The sequence below is a fragment of the Dermacentor albipictus genome, chromosome 1 (genome assembly GCF_038994185.2).
Source record: "Dermacentor albipictus isolate Rhodes 1998 colony chromosome 1, USDA_Dalb.pri_finalv2, whole genome shotgun sequence".
NCBI classification, from domain to species: Eukaryota; Metazoa; Arthropoda; class Arachnida; order Ixodida; family Ixodidae; genus Dermacentor; species Dermacentor albipictus.
In genome coordinates this window covers 453,845,275-453,863,285 of record NC_091821.1, presented here as the reverse complement: position 1 = coordinate 453,863,285, position 18,011 = coordinate 453,845,275, and the positions used below count along the sequence as shown (strand labels likewise).

General features: G+C 45.7%; 1 protein-coding gene across 3 annotated transcripts in view; it reads left to right on the top strand.

Annotated features, from left to right (window-relative positions):
* Positions 1-18,011, top strand: part of LOC139054767 (rifampicin phosphotransferase-like) — a 247,928-nt gene that overhangs the window by 66,087 nt on the left and 163,830 nt on the right. For 2 of the 3 annotated variants that reach the window (XM_070532364.1, XM_070532365.1), the window contains exons 25-28: positions 464-622; positions 9,156-9,290; positions 9,858-9,942; positions 16,180-16,265. The exons of the other annotated variant lie outside the window; for it this stretch is intronic. In XM_070532364.1, the coding sequence (XP_070388465.1) occupies positions 464-622; positions 9,156-9,290; positions 9,858-9,942; positions 16,180-16,265 (465 nt within the window). The remainder of the gene's footprint in view (positions 1-463; positions 623-9,155; positions 9,291-9,857; positions 9,943-16,179; positions 16,266-18,011) is intronic. 3 annotated transcript variants of the gene reach the window in all.

Here is an 18,011-nt window from a genome sequence, read left to right as displayed (position 1 = left end):
GTAATGCGACGTCCACTGCGGAGCTCCATTTCCAGCCGTGGTACACCGCACCTCCACCAATATGTTGCGGGGATATTGGGAGTATAATACTGTATTCACAATGTATATACGAGCAGAGTCAACGGGGTTAAAAATGTCTGACAAGGAACAACATGCAGCAGCCAGCGTCTCACCATCTTCTTCTTCCTCTCTCTCTTCTCTCATGCTTCCGTAACAATATATATAACACAGTTTTGATGTTACATTCATCTTTGGTGAAATCTCTTGTGGTGTTTGCATTTTTGGGAATTCCGACTGTTGTCAGCTTTTCAGTTTTAACAGCGCACTCAAAGAATGCAATGCTTAGAAAGCTTGGAAAACAAAAGCTAGGATAGTGCATTTCTAGTACGTAACGTTGAGTGCAATGGAATCAGCCTGCGTAATCCCAGGCAAATTTCACGAGAATGTGTAAACTATATTCCAGGGCTTACGGAAGACAGGACCGGATGGAAACCTCATAGAGAAGTCGTTCATGTACAGCATATTGGGACGTGACGCTGGCGACGAAGTGAAAGCTGGCATAAAACGGATGAGGATGGTTACCCGCTGGAAACTGCCTGTGCAGTTTTACTACATCGCAAAGGTAAGTCAACGTCGTAACATTTCCAGGTAGAAAAAATTGTGCAGATCGCATGCGTTGTGGGAATCGATGTTAGGCGAAGCATTTTGCAGGCAGTTCGTTGGCTCTTCAACACATCATTCGGTACCCTTCAGAGAGTTTCTAGATGGGGGAACGCGCTTGTGTAATGTGCTAACGGGAGCGTCCGCGTTACGACCGAATCAAAGCGACTATGTCGTGTCATGTATCACCATGAATGTCACCGCATGTGATGGTTACATACCATGAATATCATGTAATTCATGTCAGCCATTTCATTCACGTCATGTTATGAGTCGTATGCTACATATATCACTCATGGCATGTCATGAACGTTTGTCATACTTCTCACGTATTGTCATGAATGCCATGCATATAATGTCATACATGTCATGTCGATTTAATTGCCAATTTAAGGGCATTATTTAGAGTTTCATCATTTATAGGTGAGTTCCTTTCGTGATCTGATATAAATTTGTCAGAGAATAGCCCTAGGATTTTTTGAGGTTTCCAGGCCGGACATTAATGTATATTAGGAATAAAATACGGGTAAGAACACTCCCTTGAGGATCGCAGGAGGAAACAATGGTTATTTGCGAGCGTGCGAAGTTGGATCTTCCGAATTGTGTTTGGTTAGTCATGTAATTGTTAATTACAAAAGTATAAGTCACGTAATTATTTGTCACGTAATTGGTAATGCGACATTTGCCTATCGTATGACTACATGTCACGAATGCATGACATTCTTGTCTTGTTATGTCATTCATGTCATGACATGATGTTATTTATTGCATTGAATGTCATTATATCATTACGTACATGCCATGACACAAATCTCATGCATATCTTGATAAATATGTCTATTTAGAAACGCCCATGACGGCATCGCGATGTGGTAATTCGCGACATCATGATGCACATGTTATGTAATTTATGTCATGAAAATCTCCATAATACGCCTGCCATGTCGTACGATGAGATTATTGTCATTTCTGCAAGTGTGTCATATATTTTCTGATACACATCAATTTAAAGGGACGACCATGAACCCCATCACGGCGGCGTGAGAAGACAGACAGACAGACAGACAGACAGACAGACAGACAGACAGACAGACAGACAGACAGACAGACAGACAGACAGACAGACAGACAGACAGACAGACAGACAGACAGACAGACAGACAGACAGACAGACAGACAGACAGACAGACAGACAGACAGACAGACAGACAGACAGACAGACAGACAGACAGACAGACAGACAGACAGACAGACAGACAGACAGACAGACAGACAGACAGGCAGACAGACACAGACACAGACACAGACACAGACACAGACAGACACAGACAAATGTTAGACGATGGCCCAGGGTCTAAACAATGATTGAAGAGTATTGTTCTTAAGAAATTTTTAATACGCATCTGACTGGTCATCCTCACTTTACGCCTTCTGGTGCGGGCATAAACGGATCATTGTATACGTCGAAAAAACATTTTGCAATAGGAGTACTGCACTGCGGCGCGTTTCGCACAGAAAAGAAAGTGTGGAATGTCTGTCATTGAGGTTCTAATTAGTATTGGGTAAGACTATGATGAACAGCTTATGATAGCGTGGCTTGTCTGGTGTTTTGTAAAAAACATCTTGGTTAGTGGTGCCTAACGGCAGAGGTGTGCTCATGTTATCCTTGAGGGGGATGTACATTCTATCTTACGTGTGTACCACTTGCTAAACCGTGGCATGCTGCTGCTATTGCCTCTCGTCGCGAAGTGACTCCGGTGTAAGCCACAGCTTGGAGATGATGCATTTAGGAAGGCTGCTTCGCCTGCGTTGGAATGACTCACACTGCGGCGAGCGCGTTCTGTGGTTTGGCTTGTACTATAAACCAGCTTCTGTGAGGCTCTCCCCAGCATGACGCACATAGACAGTACCTCTCCTACGAATTCATACTTGAGCGATACGCTCTTTGTCACCTTAATAAGTCATTAATCCTCTCATATAGTCACTACAGTTGCATTTATATTCCGGAAAGAACACATATTTTTTTCGGACTTGCCGGAGTCTGCCCTGTTCCGAAAGGAATGCAAGATGTCTGCCTACCGATCACTCGGACACTGGCTACTCGTAGATGCCAGGGAGCATGAATTTATTTGCTTATAATAAACATTTCCTAAGTTGCTGTATAAAATTGTAGAGCCCTTTTGACACATTTAAAACGTCGTTCTTCCAACACTTCTTCGCTGAGGATTCGTGTTACCGGGATTTTTAACCTTCCGTCATCCACCGGCATTGTTTCCGACCAGCAACAGCATGCTGAGCAATGGTAATCAGGCCAATTAAAGACGCCGACACCACCCTACTCAACCGGTTACCTACTTTCAATGTGCAAGCGCGGTCCCACCGAGCCCCTTCCACTGCTGCATGCTCCTCGCCTGTTGTCAGAACAATGCGATAGGTAAACCCTGTCACTGTCAAGACAGACAATGCTATTCGCTCTGAAAGCAAACAAAAGTGGCCTTATATAAACAAGGACAGCGTTTGATTGGTCAGCTGAAACAAGGCTACGGGTGCTTGCCTAAATTTCACCTAATTTGTCACCTAATTTTACTTAATTTTGTTACCTAAATTTCAAGTCGGATGATTGGAATAAAAACATATTGGAATACTTATACGTTATAGAGTACCTGGTACTGTATCCGGCCTGGTCCGGTTCGGTTCAGCCCTAAAGCCTAAGCGTAGCGTAAGTAATGCGAAGATACTAGCGAAACATGCACACATTATCATGGGCCTAACTCAAGCTCGATCCAAACCCTAGCGTGATCCAACAATCGCAACTCTGGCCCCAGCAGGGCGCACGGTCCGGGCTGGGCCCGGCTAACGGGTCAGCTCGAGCCCGCGCAGTGCTCCAAGCGACATTTTCAGACGCCGAATTTAGTGACAAAACATAATGGCCAACAATATTCTGAATAATTGCTGGGAGAATGTCCACGTAGCGACATAACTACTGAAATGCAGTCTTTTATAATTTTTCTCAATACAAAACACTGACAAACATGAAGAAGTCACATGCTTGCGCAGCAGGCGCCGCACAGTCACAGTGTAAGCTGGAGTAACTGCTTCATAGGAGCTCCATTTTCGGCACGTGGAAGCCCTTTCTTCAGCAAATGTGAAGCAGCTCCCTTGAGGGTCAAACTGTAAGCATAACCAGAAGAAAAATTCTCATTACCGATATTCACACATAAACACAATCACGACACTACAACCTTCTGTGTCTTTTTTTCTATTGCCTTTTCTTTTTCCTCCTCTTTGCGTGGTCCTGAGATTTTCTTCTAGGTTTTTAAAGTAAAGCTTTCTTAGCACCACTTGGCTTTCGTTCCTTGTAACAGCCACAGAGCTGGGTAAAGGTTCTTTGTAACTCTATTATGATACCGATAAAAATAATGAACCGGTAAGTATTTAACATACAGATACAAAATAGTAGGAAACTGATCGTATTCGATACGAATGTTGCCATTTCTATCTTTAGATATTTCGAGATATTAGCTCATTCGTCTTGATAGCTCGTCTATAGGGGCCATTGCAAGTTTACAGGTGGATGGATGAAAAAAAAACTATTATTCAAATTCATCGGCGGAGAGTAGCTTTAGTTGCATGAGGCAACGGCGGTTAGTGGGCCCGGAGTCCTTCCTCTTTGGCCGCTGCCTGTGCCATCCTACAACCGTTTACTTGCGATACGCTCTGTCTCTCACCAGTACAGCTCGTTCTTTTGAAATGCTTTTTACGTTGTGACCGAGCAATAAATCGCTACTGCGCAACCATCTATGCAGCCAACCGACTTGCATCAGATCAACGCAGGCACGCTGCGCAATCGGCGATTTTTCTATGCCACCGTTACACACACTACGAGTCACTGTATATGGTGCACTGATAACACGGGCGAGACTCTCGTTTCGGTATGTCTTCGTGTGGATATTATTGTAATTGCCCAGCACTCAGCTTCAATGCGTAACCTACATATTATGCACCGAATTGGTTGCGCGTTTTGTACAGACGTAAGAGCGTTTATAAACAATACATCATGCTATGTACTTTTTCGTTTCTATGCGCCAGTAAACCATAGCAAATGTAGCGTATGGTATTAAGGTACCTAAAGTAGGTAAAAACACAATCAAGCTGGGAGAACGAACTTGGTGACATACTACCGCGCCATTGCAGATGAGGTGCTATTAATAGATGATAGGGAAAATTATTATAATATATATATATATTATTATTTGCTCACTGTGGCAACAACATAGCAAGAGTGTACCAATGTTAAACGTGCGTGTATTTCTTCGAAGGCCGAGAGCAAGGAATACGCACTCCTGATGGTGATGTTGTTGTACTCTCATCGTGAAATTCGCATTGTATGCCTTAGTCGAAGAAATGGCAGATCATGTAAAAGCCGATCAATTTCTACCTAAGAGGGCACGCCGACTCTCATTAGCGGCGCTCGGCTCTGCTGTAGAAACTTCTAGAATATGTGCACGCGAACAGTGCGGGAGATCTTCGCGACCACCCGCATTTGGCTACTTGTTTTATAGCGAAGCTGTTTATGGCTAGGTTCTGGCGGGTCTCGTCTCCATAGGCATAGACCAACAATTATTCATACGTGGGTCGATCCCAAAGATAGTGCAATGCCGGGCCGACCCACGGCAAAGAGGAAGCAGCCGTTAAGCGCTTGTAAAAGCGAGCCGATCCCGAAGATAGTGCAATGCCGGGCCGACCCGCGGCAGAGTTGAAGCAGGCGTGAAGTACTCCCTATACGTGGGCCGATCCCGATGGTAGTGCGATACCAGCCCGACGCGGTATTGTACGTATGGAGGGTGCTCAAGACGAGCTTCTCCTCCGACACGGGTCGGCGCTTGCCCTGCCCTCTTTTTTGTTCACTTTACAGCCGTTAGGCGGCCAAGATAGCCCCCTACGAGACCAAACAGCGTCGTTGTGTTCGCTTTAAGAACGTTAGTCAGCCAACATACTCCCTTCACCCCAACGGGACCGCACATAAGGCTGATTCATACAGGCGCGTCAGGTAAACAGTTCCGCGGTAAAACAGGTCAATGAAAGCATGCCTACACGAGGACACACATTGGACAGGTGCCCGTCGCTCTCTGCGGCTCCGTTGGCAGTTGCCGGTTGAGAAAGCAAACGTCCAACTCACCGACCAGCGCAGGGACGGCCGACGGCGCTAGGTGTTATGCTGCAACGTGTCATAGCACACGTATTAACGGGATAGCGTTAAGAAGCCCTTGTCGAAGAAACTCGGTGACCATTGTCAGACGTCAGATCGAGAAAAAGGATCATCGAACGACCCAAAGCCAGGCTGTTCATGGACGAAAGGAATTCACTGAACTAATTCAATTTCTCAAGCCAAAATGCGTAAAAGGCTGGTTAATTATGACCTACAAACAACCTACAGACTTGATAGCTCTTTGATTGTAATTTGAAAATACGAGCAAACATAATTCTGTTGCGCGAAAACTCATACAAATCCCTTTTTCACCTTAATTTCCGTCCGCAATTTGCGCACGCCTCTCAGAGTTCACGGAGCGGCGCACCTGCTTCCTTCAAAGATGGCGCTCACCTCCACCGCATCGTGGTCCCTGCAAGAGGCCGCGTTCTGACCAGAAAGCCCGCCTTCGTGCATAGCGTTCGCCGCGACCGTTTCCCGGTAAACATTACGGAAACATACATAGCAGTTGCCTAGAAGCTTGAGAAGCAGTCAGGGGTCTTCGAATGCTATCGCCGTTCTACTCTTAAAGGCCAAGTTTAAGTGTCCTCCAAACTTCTTTTGGTACAATATTATTAGATTTACAATTTTATATTATTAGCTGTACGCCAACTGATGAAATTTGTTTTCTTGGTGCTGTCGATGGAAAGAGTAATCAGGCAAGCAAGACGATGCACCTCGTGAGACCCTCGGCATGTGCTTTCTCGCAGGAAAAAAAAAAATATAACGCAATGTTGTGGTACACTTTTAATGAGTTGTTTCAGAGCGCCGCCTTCAATTCACGGTGTGCCTGCGCAGTCAATAGCGAATAAATAGTTTCCTCAAAACCAAAGAAAGAGACTAAAAAAGCATCGCTTTAAAAAGGATGCATGGTTCTTACTATCAATGTCTATGTTGCGTCCACGGACTTCGCCATGGTGACAACTTCACGTGTGTGTTGGTGGTGTCGAGGCCAGCCTCTTGTCTATAAGGACAATCGGCGTCGGTGAGAAGGTGGATGGGCCAGTGGGAGTAGCTTTACGGGGCAGTTCTTCTACTTCTTGATGATGTGAAGGCCGACGCCCAGCGCGTCTTGCAAGTCCATAGCCGTGCTTGCTGCTGGCGCCCATCAACGGCGACACGACTTGATCCTTGCTTCCTTTATCCGCTGTGTCCCGTCAATTGCCTGTTTTGTCTTTCGATGTTGTTTCATGCTTTTCCCATTGTTGCCGTTTTAGTCGGTATGGGTGTCCCGGCCTTCTTCCCTTCGTGCATGAGACATCCAACAGTGTCTTCAGCATTTGCGTTGTTTATGGGGTGCCCAGGGTAGTCTTCACTGCGTACGTATTCAAAAACTGTAGTGCATCGTGGCCAGACCAACGACACTGCGGAGACCGCGGCAGCGGACACACCCGGCGTTTATGGTCAGTGCTATGGCAACTTAGCCATAGAGGAGCTTCACCTACACTCTAAAACAAATTACACCTTTGGGTCATATCTTTCCACACAACAATAATTGTCATCTGGGTTGTCCGCATTTCCTTTCTTTAACGATGCGAGCCAGGTACTTCCCAGTAGCGAACGGCATGCGCGTTATCAGCATGACATTGCATTTCCGGTAGGAAAGTAGCGGGCGCGGCGTATTATGAAAGGAAACGCAATCAAGGCGCATGACTATTAGTGTTGTGTGGCAAATATACACCCCAAAGGGTGTACCTATGTTTAAGAGTGTAGCACAATGACGAAGGCTAACTCAGCAGTGATCCGTACTTGATGAGGGATGCCGGCTTTCTTACTGCACCTTCGAGCTTTAAAGGGACTGTCCACCTTGTTGAGCCTCTACAAGTAAAGTCTCGCACCCTCCAACGTTCCTTTGCTATATCGGTCCCCTTACCATACGTCGAAAAATAAACCTGCACATCTTTGTCAGGCACACCATGTAGAAGCCAGTGCATCTTCAACCTTGTGTCCTGGTTGTAGCGGTCAAAGATCATGGATCGGTGGCCCTTCTCATCAGCAGCATCTATGAAAGGTTCCACGCGGCATGAGCATTTTTCGCCCTCCTGTACTCCACGTGACTTATCTGGTATGTCCCTGAGGCTACGATCTTGGGGAGCATGCCACAAAGAATCAGTGTGACTCGGCAATCTACAACGTGGTAGGGCCTAGACCTGTCCCTATGCGTAAAAACAGTGCTAATTATGGTGCATCCTGTAGGCCAGCTTGGTAACACGACGTGATATTCATCCAACAGCAAAGAAGGAACACGTTACCGAGGACTACCTGGCCAGGCGAAAGCGCTCGCAATTAGCCAGACATTCATGTGTCCGTTCACCTCAGCGGTTTAAGTTGAAGTCAGGCCCCTATCGCGCACATAGTTCTCTATTGTCAAAAATGTTTGGCGCTTTCGTCACGTGTTAGTTTCTTGCACTTTTTTCTAGAGACATTTGGTGCTATAAGACTGCACCACCTTCTGCTGCGGCCCACATTTCTCGATCCTTTCTTCACCGCAGCTAACGATAAGCTGCACAACAGTTCTACCCCATGAGCGGCGCAGACATAACAAGTTTTCAAGTTTCTACGCTGAAGTATAATGTCATGGTTGTGTATGCTTACACAACATAACGTAGCTTTAAGTACGTACGACTGTGTAGCAATTATGCTCAGGTGGCGCTACAATCCGTGCTTATGACGCTGCCGCCAGTTGAGTACTTTATGCAGAACACAACAATTGGCACCTCTGAAACTCATGTCGAATAACCGGAGTAGAAACTATGCCGTCTGCTTCATACTATGGCTATCACTGTCATTGTCGTCTTGCTTCTGGCATCTTACAGTTTCTCGAGTTAAACACATAACTGCTCGCACTACGTTGTTGTAACCGGTAATGCTATGCGGAGCCCGAAACAATGCTGGGTGGCCAGCTATCTGCAAAATGCTTGGTATAATATTAATTCTGACAATGCACCTGCGTAGTTGCTTAGTGGCTATGGTGCTGGGCTGCTGAGCACGAGGTCGCGAGATTGAATCCCGACCATGGCGGCCGCATTTCGACGGGGGATGAAATGCGAAAACACCCGTGTACTTAGATTTAGTTAAAGAACTCCAGGTGGTGGAAATTTCCGGAGTCCCCCAACTACGGCGTGCATCATAATCAGAGATCGGTTTTTACATGTAAAACCTCATAATTAAAAGTTTGACAGTGCGTGGGATCAGCATAATTATTATATGGTTTCACTTATACTCCTACTGTCTCTGTTTCTCACAGACGATGCTCACCGTTAGCCATGGTTTGGAGAGCAATACCAAGAAAACAGCGGAGCTCCACCTCTCGGTTGATGAAGCGTCCACTGCCGAGCAGATCTATGACTACATAGGACGCAGCTTTCATCACATACGTGAGGTAAGAAACCCCCCCCCCCCGCACCTTCTCCCCTGGAGCTGAGCACCAGCTTACAATCGAGAATGTATAGCAGCATTCGCGTCCCGCACTCTGAGTAGCTAACCCCTTTTGGATGCAGAATCTGCGGCTGTATTCGGGAGTCTTTAGATACATTACGGTTGTCTTCCGTCGAACGACATATCGCTAACGCTGATAGTCGGAACTAGAACGGTCACCGCCAAAAATCAAACAATGTGCGTGATATAATATCGCATGAAGCGAGTGTTTTCTAGTCTTGCGAAATGTTCAATGTAGATACATATGTCGTTGTACCTAGATTTATCCAACAGAAAGGGCAATAGATATAGAATTCCACACTTTACGAGGCATCTGATTCGCCACGGAACTATGATGACAAAACGAAGCGACTTGGATCGGAATGTTTTTTGGCCGGACGGAATACTTCCTGTTTAAAAAAAAGCAATTGAGAAGTTTGTAAAACCAATCAGTTACCGTAAAGCAGAGTTTTCTGGTACATAATTATCGCCGAAATCTCCGTGTGATGGTAACCAATGGTGTTTCTTGCAGCCTGCTATTCTCCTGATGAAGGCAGCCATATCGTCCTCCTTCTACAACTCCATCATTATTAGTATTCTCAGCAGTGCCAGAGGAGGTACGTGCACCTAGTTATTTCTTATTGCATGCTGTTGTTGGCTCTGTTTTCCCGCTCAACAATATATCTCAATAGCTTGCGCACTTGATAAACAAAAATGTAATTGCGGCAAAGAAACGCCCTTTTGCACTATCATTATTTCTAGAAAGACTGCCAGGAGGAATATTGCGAAATACAGCACAGCTAAGCATAGTGAATCATATGCAAAAAAAAAGTTTCCTTCGTGTACAAACTATAGTGAAGACAACGGCCCAGGCACCAAACGCTGCAAGTCGAGTGGGTCGGTCCGATCAGTCCGAGATGTCACAGACACGCTTGCTATAGCACCGGCCATGACCAATGCATGTTTGTCACGTTTATAACATTGACGGAGATGGCACAAAATGGGCAAGAACGCCCAATTGCTGCATAGTATTGCTGTGACCACAGGGCAGTGCAACCAGCTTAAGCGCAGGCCTAAAGCATCTACGAAGTGCCTTTTTCTCTAGGGGATTAAGCATGTCAGTGAGTAGCAGTTGTCCTCATTTATTTGAAAACTACGGTACAGGGTGACATATCGTCGGCGGAAGAATGTAAGAATTTATTTCTAACTAGCCAGCTGCAGCGGCACATGGGATTCACTAGATACGGATCGGAATAGGCGTTTCTCTCCAGCTAGTGGAGGGCATTTCATGGCCACGTATATAGAGCTTCACGAAAAGTACTGCGAATTGCTAGCATGGAGTCGATGCTGATGACCAATCTACCAATACTGCGGGACTTCGACAAAACGCTTCAGCGAGTTCAATCCGTCTCGTATGGAGGTGAGTTCAATAATGTACGTTCGGTATTCAGGGTCGGCTGCATACGGTCAGTCTTTCTTACTTCTGGACGCTGTGGGCACACGAGCGCGCTGCGCAGAATTCGAGCACTGATACTTGCAACGAAATAATATACAAGATCGTCTTGTGGCTCCTCGGTGCCACTTAGATACGTGTCTGATGCCGTTGCCTGGCCAGAGACAAGGTGGCGGACACCACCAAGAAGATTGTTGTTCATGAGATGCACTGGATAAGACGGAGGAGAAAGAGTCGTCTGTATAGTGGGAGTAAGAGCTCTGTATCCCATATATCGAGCTAACACAGTTGCGAAGCAGAATGATGAAAGCTTGCGTGCGCAAGAAGAACGGTCTTGATCCACTTAATAATCGTGTTGCCGTGGGTTCCTACCTGTAAAGTCGGCACCGCATTCATGCGCGGATGGCCCACGATGGCATGCACAGTCTCCCGATTATTGGGCACATCATCAACATCATCATCATCATCATCATCTAGGTTACACCCACTGCAGGGCAAAGGCCTCTCCCATACTTCTCCAACTAGCCCGGTGACGTACTAATTGTGGCCATGTTGTCCCTGGAAACTTCTTAATCTCCTCCGCCCACCTAACTTTCTGCCGCGCCCTGCTACGCTTCCTTTCCCTTAGAATCTAGTCCATAGCCCTTAATGACCATCGGTTATCTTCCCTTCTCATTACATGTCCTGCCCATGCCTCTTTGTTTTTCTTGACTTCAACTAAGATGTCAATAGGTCGCGTTTGTTCCCTCACCCAATCCACTACTTTCTTATCCGTTAACGCTACAACCATCATTTTTCTTTCCATAGCTCGTTGCATCGTCCTCAATTTAAGTAGAACCCTTTTCGTAAGCCTCCAGGTTTCTGTCCAGTACGTGAGTACTGGTAAGACACAGCTATTATAAACTTTTTTCTTGAAGGATAATGGCAACCTGCTGTTCATGATCTGAACGATGTATGAACGACTCAATTGGCAATTGAGGCCACTGAGCCCTTTCTTGAGTATGAAATATCCAGGTTTAATCACAGGCAGCCTACCATACTGCCGATTGTCGGAGTTTCTCTTCATTGCAAATTTATATTACGTTTGCTGTTCGGCTGTCTTGGCACTCTCTAGAAGAGTAACACTACCGGTGATTCCTAACTGACGATCTGCAGGAAGCCAAGAACTTGATTCATTTGCAGATAAGTACGGGCTGCGGCCCAAGCACTCCGTGTAGGTGTTTCAGTACACAGTCTCTCCGAATTTCTAGGCGCATTTCCACCAACCAGGGAAGGTAGGGTATAAATACAAGTATTTCTTGATGTTGCAAATTGACCTTTCTGCGAGTGCGTTGCCCTCTGGGTGCTTCGACGACGAAGTTGTTATAGTGGTGTCTTCCTGTTCTGTCCATTTTCTGAGCTTCTCGCTGCGAGAGACAGGTCCGGTATCGGAGACTAATACCTGAGTTCTTGGAGACAACTTGTTCCATTAGGGCAATGGCATCCTGTTTCCCTCATTTAGCTGCTACCATTCTTGTATATACGTCAATAGCGCCAACGAAAGCCTGCATCTTCAGCATCCTTTCTCCATTCTTTTTTATTTAAACGAAGTTGAGGTGGACGACTTCAAAGGGTACGCTCGAATGCGTGGGAATGACGATTTCGATTCCTTAAGGTTTGTATTTAGCTTTCTCTATTTGACAAAGGCGGCGAATGCGGTCATATTTATTTCCATCTTTTTTGAGATTTTCTCAAGCAAAAGGCAGGTTTATTTTCCTGAAGGTCTTTTAGAATCCGTCATGCCCATTTGTCTGAGGAGTGTCGCGGTAAAATGGCAAGATTCTTGGCCGGCATGTCTCTGGCACGGTAAACATCCCGCCCTGTGGTCCAATTCCCTCTGTGCGCTATGAGATGTCGAAGGTGTACAATTTTTCCGTATTTGCTGATGGTGAAATATGCAGCCAGGATAGTGCATCAGCTTCTGGCAGCTTGTCCCTTCGTCAGTGGTCACTCCAAGTGTGACTTCCAATCACGCTTGGATTCGTTGATCCACCTAACAATTATACCCAAGGGTTGCGAGAGATTTTGATGATAGTTAAGTGCTTTGTTGCCCATAAACAGCATGAAGGGTCGACCTTAACGTATGAGCGGAAATACCTGACAGTCGTTACACTTCAAGCGCTTCCTTTTCCTTGTAGCGTAGTTTTCTTGCGCTTTCGTAAATACGTGCTAGTAATAACCCAGAGCCCTGAGTTGGCGCCGAAGCGGCTGTGAGCCATCCGTTCGTAGAGTACGGCCTCAGTTCCATAAGTGATGCGTCTGTGCAGAACTCGAAAAAACGTTTTGAAGAGCGGAAGTATCAAGACTGGATCTGAAGATATGCTGTTGACAAGTTCTTGATATGTTTGTTCGCAATGTTGACTCCGAACAAACGGTGCATTTTCTTGCGCTAGAAATTTCAAGCTTAGAACGACAGAAAGCTGAGCTAGTTGGTGAGGATTCATTATGTAAAAAAGAAGTGAGGCGTGCAGACAGGACTCAAGAGTAGAGAAGTGAACGTTCGGCGGCGTTCGTGTTGTCCACGAAGGCGGCAATCGTGATGACATTCGTGTGGTCCAGAGTAAAAGCGAACGTGCGGCGTTCTCGTTGTCCACTTGTCTACTCCTGTGTCCTGTCTGCACGCCTCACTTCTTTTTTTGCATAATGAAATTTCAAGCCCTTCGTCATGCTCCGTGTAACGGCTCCGTGTAATGCCGCCTGACTACGATATTCAAGAGCTGTGACTCTTGCGCAACCTGCTTCGCCGGCATATGCAGTGCGTTAATCGTAATAGACATCGAATTCTGTCTTCACGGCTACTCATTCGGTGGTGGATGACCGTATGTAAGTCTTGCCATGGTGAATCAAAGTGTGAAATTCTGGCGTACCCCTCTCTGTGAAGGTGCGCTCGCGTGGACTGGTCTTGCTGGTGACGCCGATGAGCGGGTCGGTCGATGTAGAAGACGCGCCCGAGTCAGCCTCCATCTTTGTACTTGAACGGTAGCTATCCGGCGTTTCCCTCTTCCCTTTCGGTGAATCTTGTCAACGCGCACTATTGTTAGTCCTCTGCGACTACGTCAAAATGTAAACATCTCAACGGACACAGATGAAGCCATTCGTCCATTTGCTTTGGTTTTCCTTTTGATGGTGGCGCATACCTATCGCAGGGATTGGCCATTATTTGGGTAGTAATAGGAAATTCTTGTTACTGCTAAAATTGGTTAAACTGTCAGGAAAGAATGAATACAGCGTATGAAGTGCTTCAGAAGATCTCCCTGGAACAAGTGATAATTCCTCCGTGGCTGAGCAAACAACACTGGAGTGGTCTATTGAAGTTCTTGGTTCTCTCTCCTCCAGTAATATAGCGCTACTTCTTCCTCGTCTCTACGCCACCCCACAAGGTTTATAACCTATGTAGCACGTCGGTTTGCACTCATCATCCACGGCGAAGCAGAACAACGTGGCTGGACAAGTAGCTGCCAATACCATGAAGCTGGACAGAACCAAGTTATCGTTGTTGCTTAAAGGTGCTCAGAATATTTTCTTCATTCCGCCTAAAAACATAATTAGTCTTAATTATACATTCAACTTCTCAGATGTTGGAACTAGATGATTTAAAAATGAGGATGACTAAATTGTAGAAGAGCTTGAAAAACTTGCGATACAGCTGCCTGTCGCTCAATACGTGCTGCGTAAAAGCGACATTTCGAGCGTGCAAGAAGCCTGCGAATTGTAATATTTCAGAAATCAAATAAATATTTAAGGCTGATCACCTAATCAGGCGAAATGAAGAAAATGAATGATCTTTGTTTCTCAAACCGACGGAAAGCAACATTACCGAAGTTCTGTCAGGATACGTGGCATCTGCATATATTAAATTTTGGTTAATGTTGCTTCGGACACCCTGTTTAAGGAAGTGCATTTAGTGTGGCAAGTTGGCTTTTATGCGCTTTATTCGCTTTAGATCCTCTTCTAAGAATAATGATGGGGAAAGTGTGCGGCAACGGCTCCTGTGCGCGTGGCCTGCGCTTCTGTGGTTATAACGTCCTGCATGTCGGTGCTGGCGGTGCGGCTGCGGCAGCGGTTGCGGCAGATGCGTGGGAGGTGCCGTGACCACGGGGCGCTTGTGTTGGCGTAGTGTGGTGCCGTATGAAACAAAAAAGAATGCATGATTTCATAATGTACGCAGCTCATCTATGCAGCCCATGTCTGCAGCATAAATCGCTTCGCTGGTAATCCGTGCCCATATGAACCTTGCGGCCCCACGAATTTTTTTCCGTTCACGGAGCCAATTGTTGCTTTCTCATCAACAAAACTTTTTTCAGGTAGAGAGACTTACCTGTGTTGCTCAGAAAGTTTGAGGGAGGTAGCGTCGTGTGGCGCTAGGAAGAAGCCACTGCTTTTCTGTCTTCTTTCTTGCATATTTTTATTGTGCGGGCTTACTTGCAACAGTGGAATAATCTGCTACACAGTAGAAGCAACCGTCTGCAACCCACAGGGTGATCATTTTAAGTTTGACGGAATTTTTAGTGATCGCCTGTGGGAGATCGCGTAATGCTTGTTGTACATGACATGACAGTACTAAGATGACAAATTGAAACAACTATGGAACTAATTAGAGAAAATTCACTAATTATCTTCTTTTTTAATTGATTTACGTCCCATACATTGTATGTCACTTCACAAACTGTAGCCGTTGAGCTTGCAGGACGTATCCACTTGAAATGAATTTCCCGAATGACACCAGTTTCGAGATATTCTTTCCCAAAGTGCAGGACGAAATACATGGGCGTTCCCGTTACTTTTGTGCTTCAATATATAAAAGAGCGTTTTCTTAAATAGGTAAGTGGAATAACACGGTGTTTTACGGCGCGTTCGGTGGCGCATATCTCCAACCTGGTGGCATTCTGAAAATTCATTATAAGTGGTTACGCCTTGAAAGCTCATCGACTACAATTAGTAAATCGCAATATGTGCCTTAAGGTAATTAACTGAGAAATTATTTAGTCAATGTTCGTTATTATAGTTGATAGGTGTTTCGAATTCTCATGCAAGTTTTGGCCAACGCTGTGAATAATACAGCTCAAGGACAAGAATTATACTATTTGCAACAGGCTATCTTTAAACATTCCGTAAAGCTTAAAAGTTGTCACTCCATATATTTTAGAACAAATTCTAAAAGCCAAACATTTCACATTGCAGCAGCAAAGTCATTGATCGATAATGTAAGTTAGGTCATTCATTGTTCAATGGAGCACAAATATAGCGGACGTTTCGCGAAGTAGCTCCATAATGCAGATGGTTTAGTTTTGGTCTCACGTCTGTTTTTTTTTTCAAATAAATATGACGCCGAAGACACGCTCTTTCTTTTGTTTCCTTGTAGGGCTGAACAACGAGGTCTTCAGCGAGTTGTCCAAGATCTTACGAGGCACAGAGGCGGAGTGCGCCGACGTGCCGCGAATGATTCAGGTGAGCTTAAATAAGCATGCGGTGAAATGTCTGCGCGAAGTATCGCGACCGAAGACGAAGTAGCGTAAAGCATTGGCTCGTTGCCCCGGCCCTGCGAAAGTTGTATGTCCAGTGAAGCAGTTAAAAACCACCACTACAACTGCCGAGGCGGGGTATGCCATGCTTTATCGCTATACGGTAATGACAGTAATGGTAATTTAGAGCAATCGGAGTAGTGGTAATTTTGACAGGACGCCACCGATGGTCGTATTGCCGTTTCTTTTTCCCTTTGCCTCTCCTCGTACTCATGTTGCTCCTCAGGAGTGCGAACTACCCGCTGTCTACCCATAATTGTGCGGCGACAACAATGAAACTAGTCGTTAGGCTGGTCCTTTTGTATGAGAGAGGCTAGTGACGTCAAGCTGCCGCGACGACGGCAGCTTGCGCAACAGGAATATTTAGCGGGAAAAATATGCGCGAGCGCATTGTTATCAGGAGCGCCTGGTCATTAATTATGTGTTTCGGATTCTTAATTTTAGTTTTTTTAAGCTAATGCCATTCTATACGTTCATTATTCCGACGAATTTAAGAACTTTTCGCTTCACTTTGCTGAGCATGTGAAGCGTGCTTCGCTCCACCAGGGGTCGGCCCGCTATTGCACTGCCTCCGGGAACAGCCCACATTGTTTGCCCGCGGGGAGGGACACGAAAAGTGCCGACTAACGAGAGGCTAACATCTTCTCTGTATTAAACAAAACTGTAAGGTTAAACGTGTCCGTGGTTCTTTCATTATGGGTCATCACTGCTATGAAGTCGTCGTTCGGCTCAACAGGCACCTACTTTACCCGGTATTTCGTAAACGCTCTCTCTGTTTCTGCAGCGACGAATTCAGAACTGATCATCTTGAGCGCGCGTCGCAAACAGTTTTCTACGTTCTCGATTGCACACAAGCACAAGCGCTTAAGCGATATTGTAGTTTGCGCGATTCGTGACCCGCTACGGGCATATGTTACGCAACCGTTGCTATGAGCGTGCGCCTTCTCTTCGCCGCGTAGGATAAGCCGAGAGACCAACATTTTAACCTGACGTCATCGCATACCTAAGTACAGCAATTAATAAAATTAGTCATGAAGCGAACAGCTGTGCCACATCAGGAATGCGGATGCTGGCGCCACCTGCTAGGTGGAAATAAAGACACTTTCCCTGCTCCGCGCCGTCTCTCCGGGCTTAGCTGCGTCAAAACAAATTGCCATCTCAATAATAGGGCTCAATCATTGCCGTTTATTTATCCTCAGCGTGAGATAAAACTGTGACTGTGACTTATTTTGGCATTTTTGTGTTGTTGCCACAAACGAGGGCCATTAGCAAGTGTATAGTAATATCAAAGCGCGATGTTGGGGTGCAAACATGGCAATTTGCGCGGCAGTCAGCGGCATCAGGCCCGCATGCATGTATAAGGTATCGCGTTATTGCATAGCGAATCACGCATATTTATCACTCCTTCATATTGAATGCGTGGTAACAGACGTTTAAATAACGGACGAACAAGACCCGTGCGGCCAAATTCGAGGATGAACCAGCGTGCTCACCGCTACCACTGAGATACGAGTGCTGTTAGTCCTTATCAGCAGATGTTCGCGTAATAAAGAGTTACGTTGTAAACTCACAGTTTCGGCAGCTCTTTTTTACTCGCACGACATAGTTTTGACACAAAACACTTTTTTTTCTTTTTTACAATACGGGTAATATAGGGGCCGTATTTGCGGGC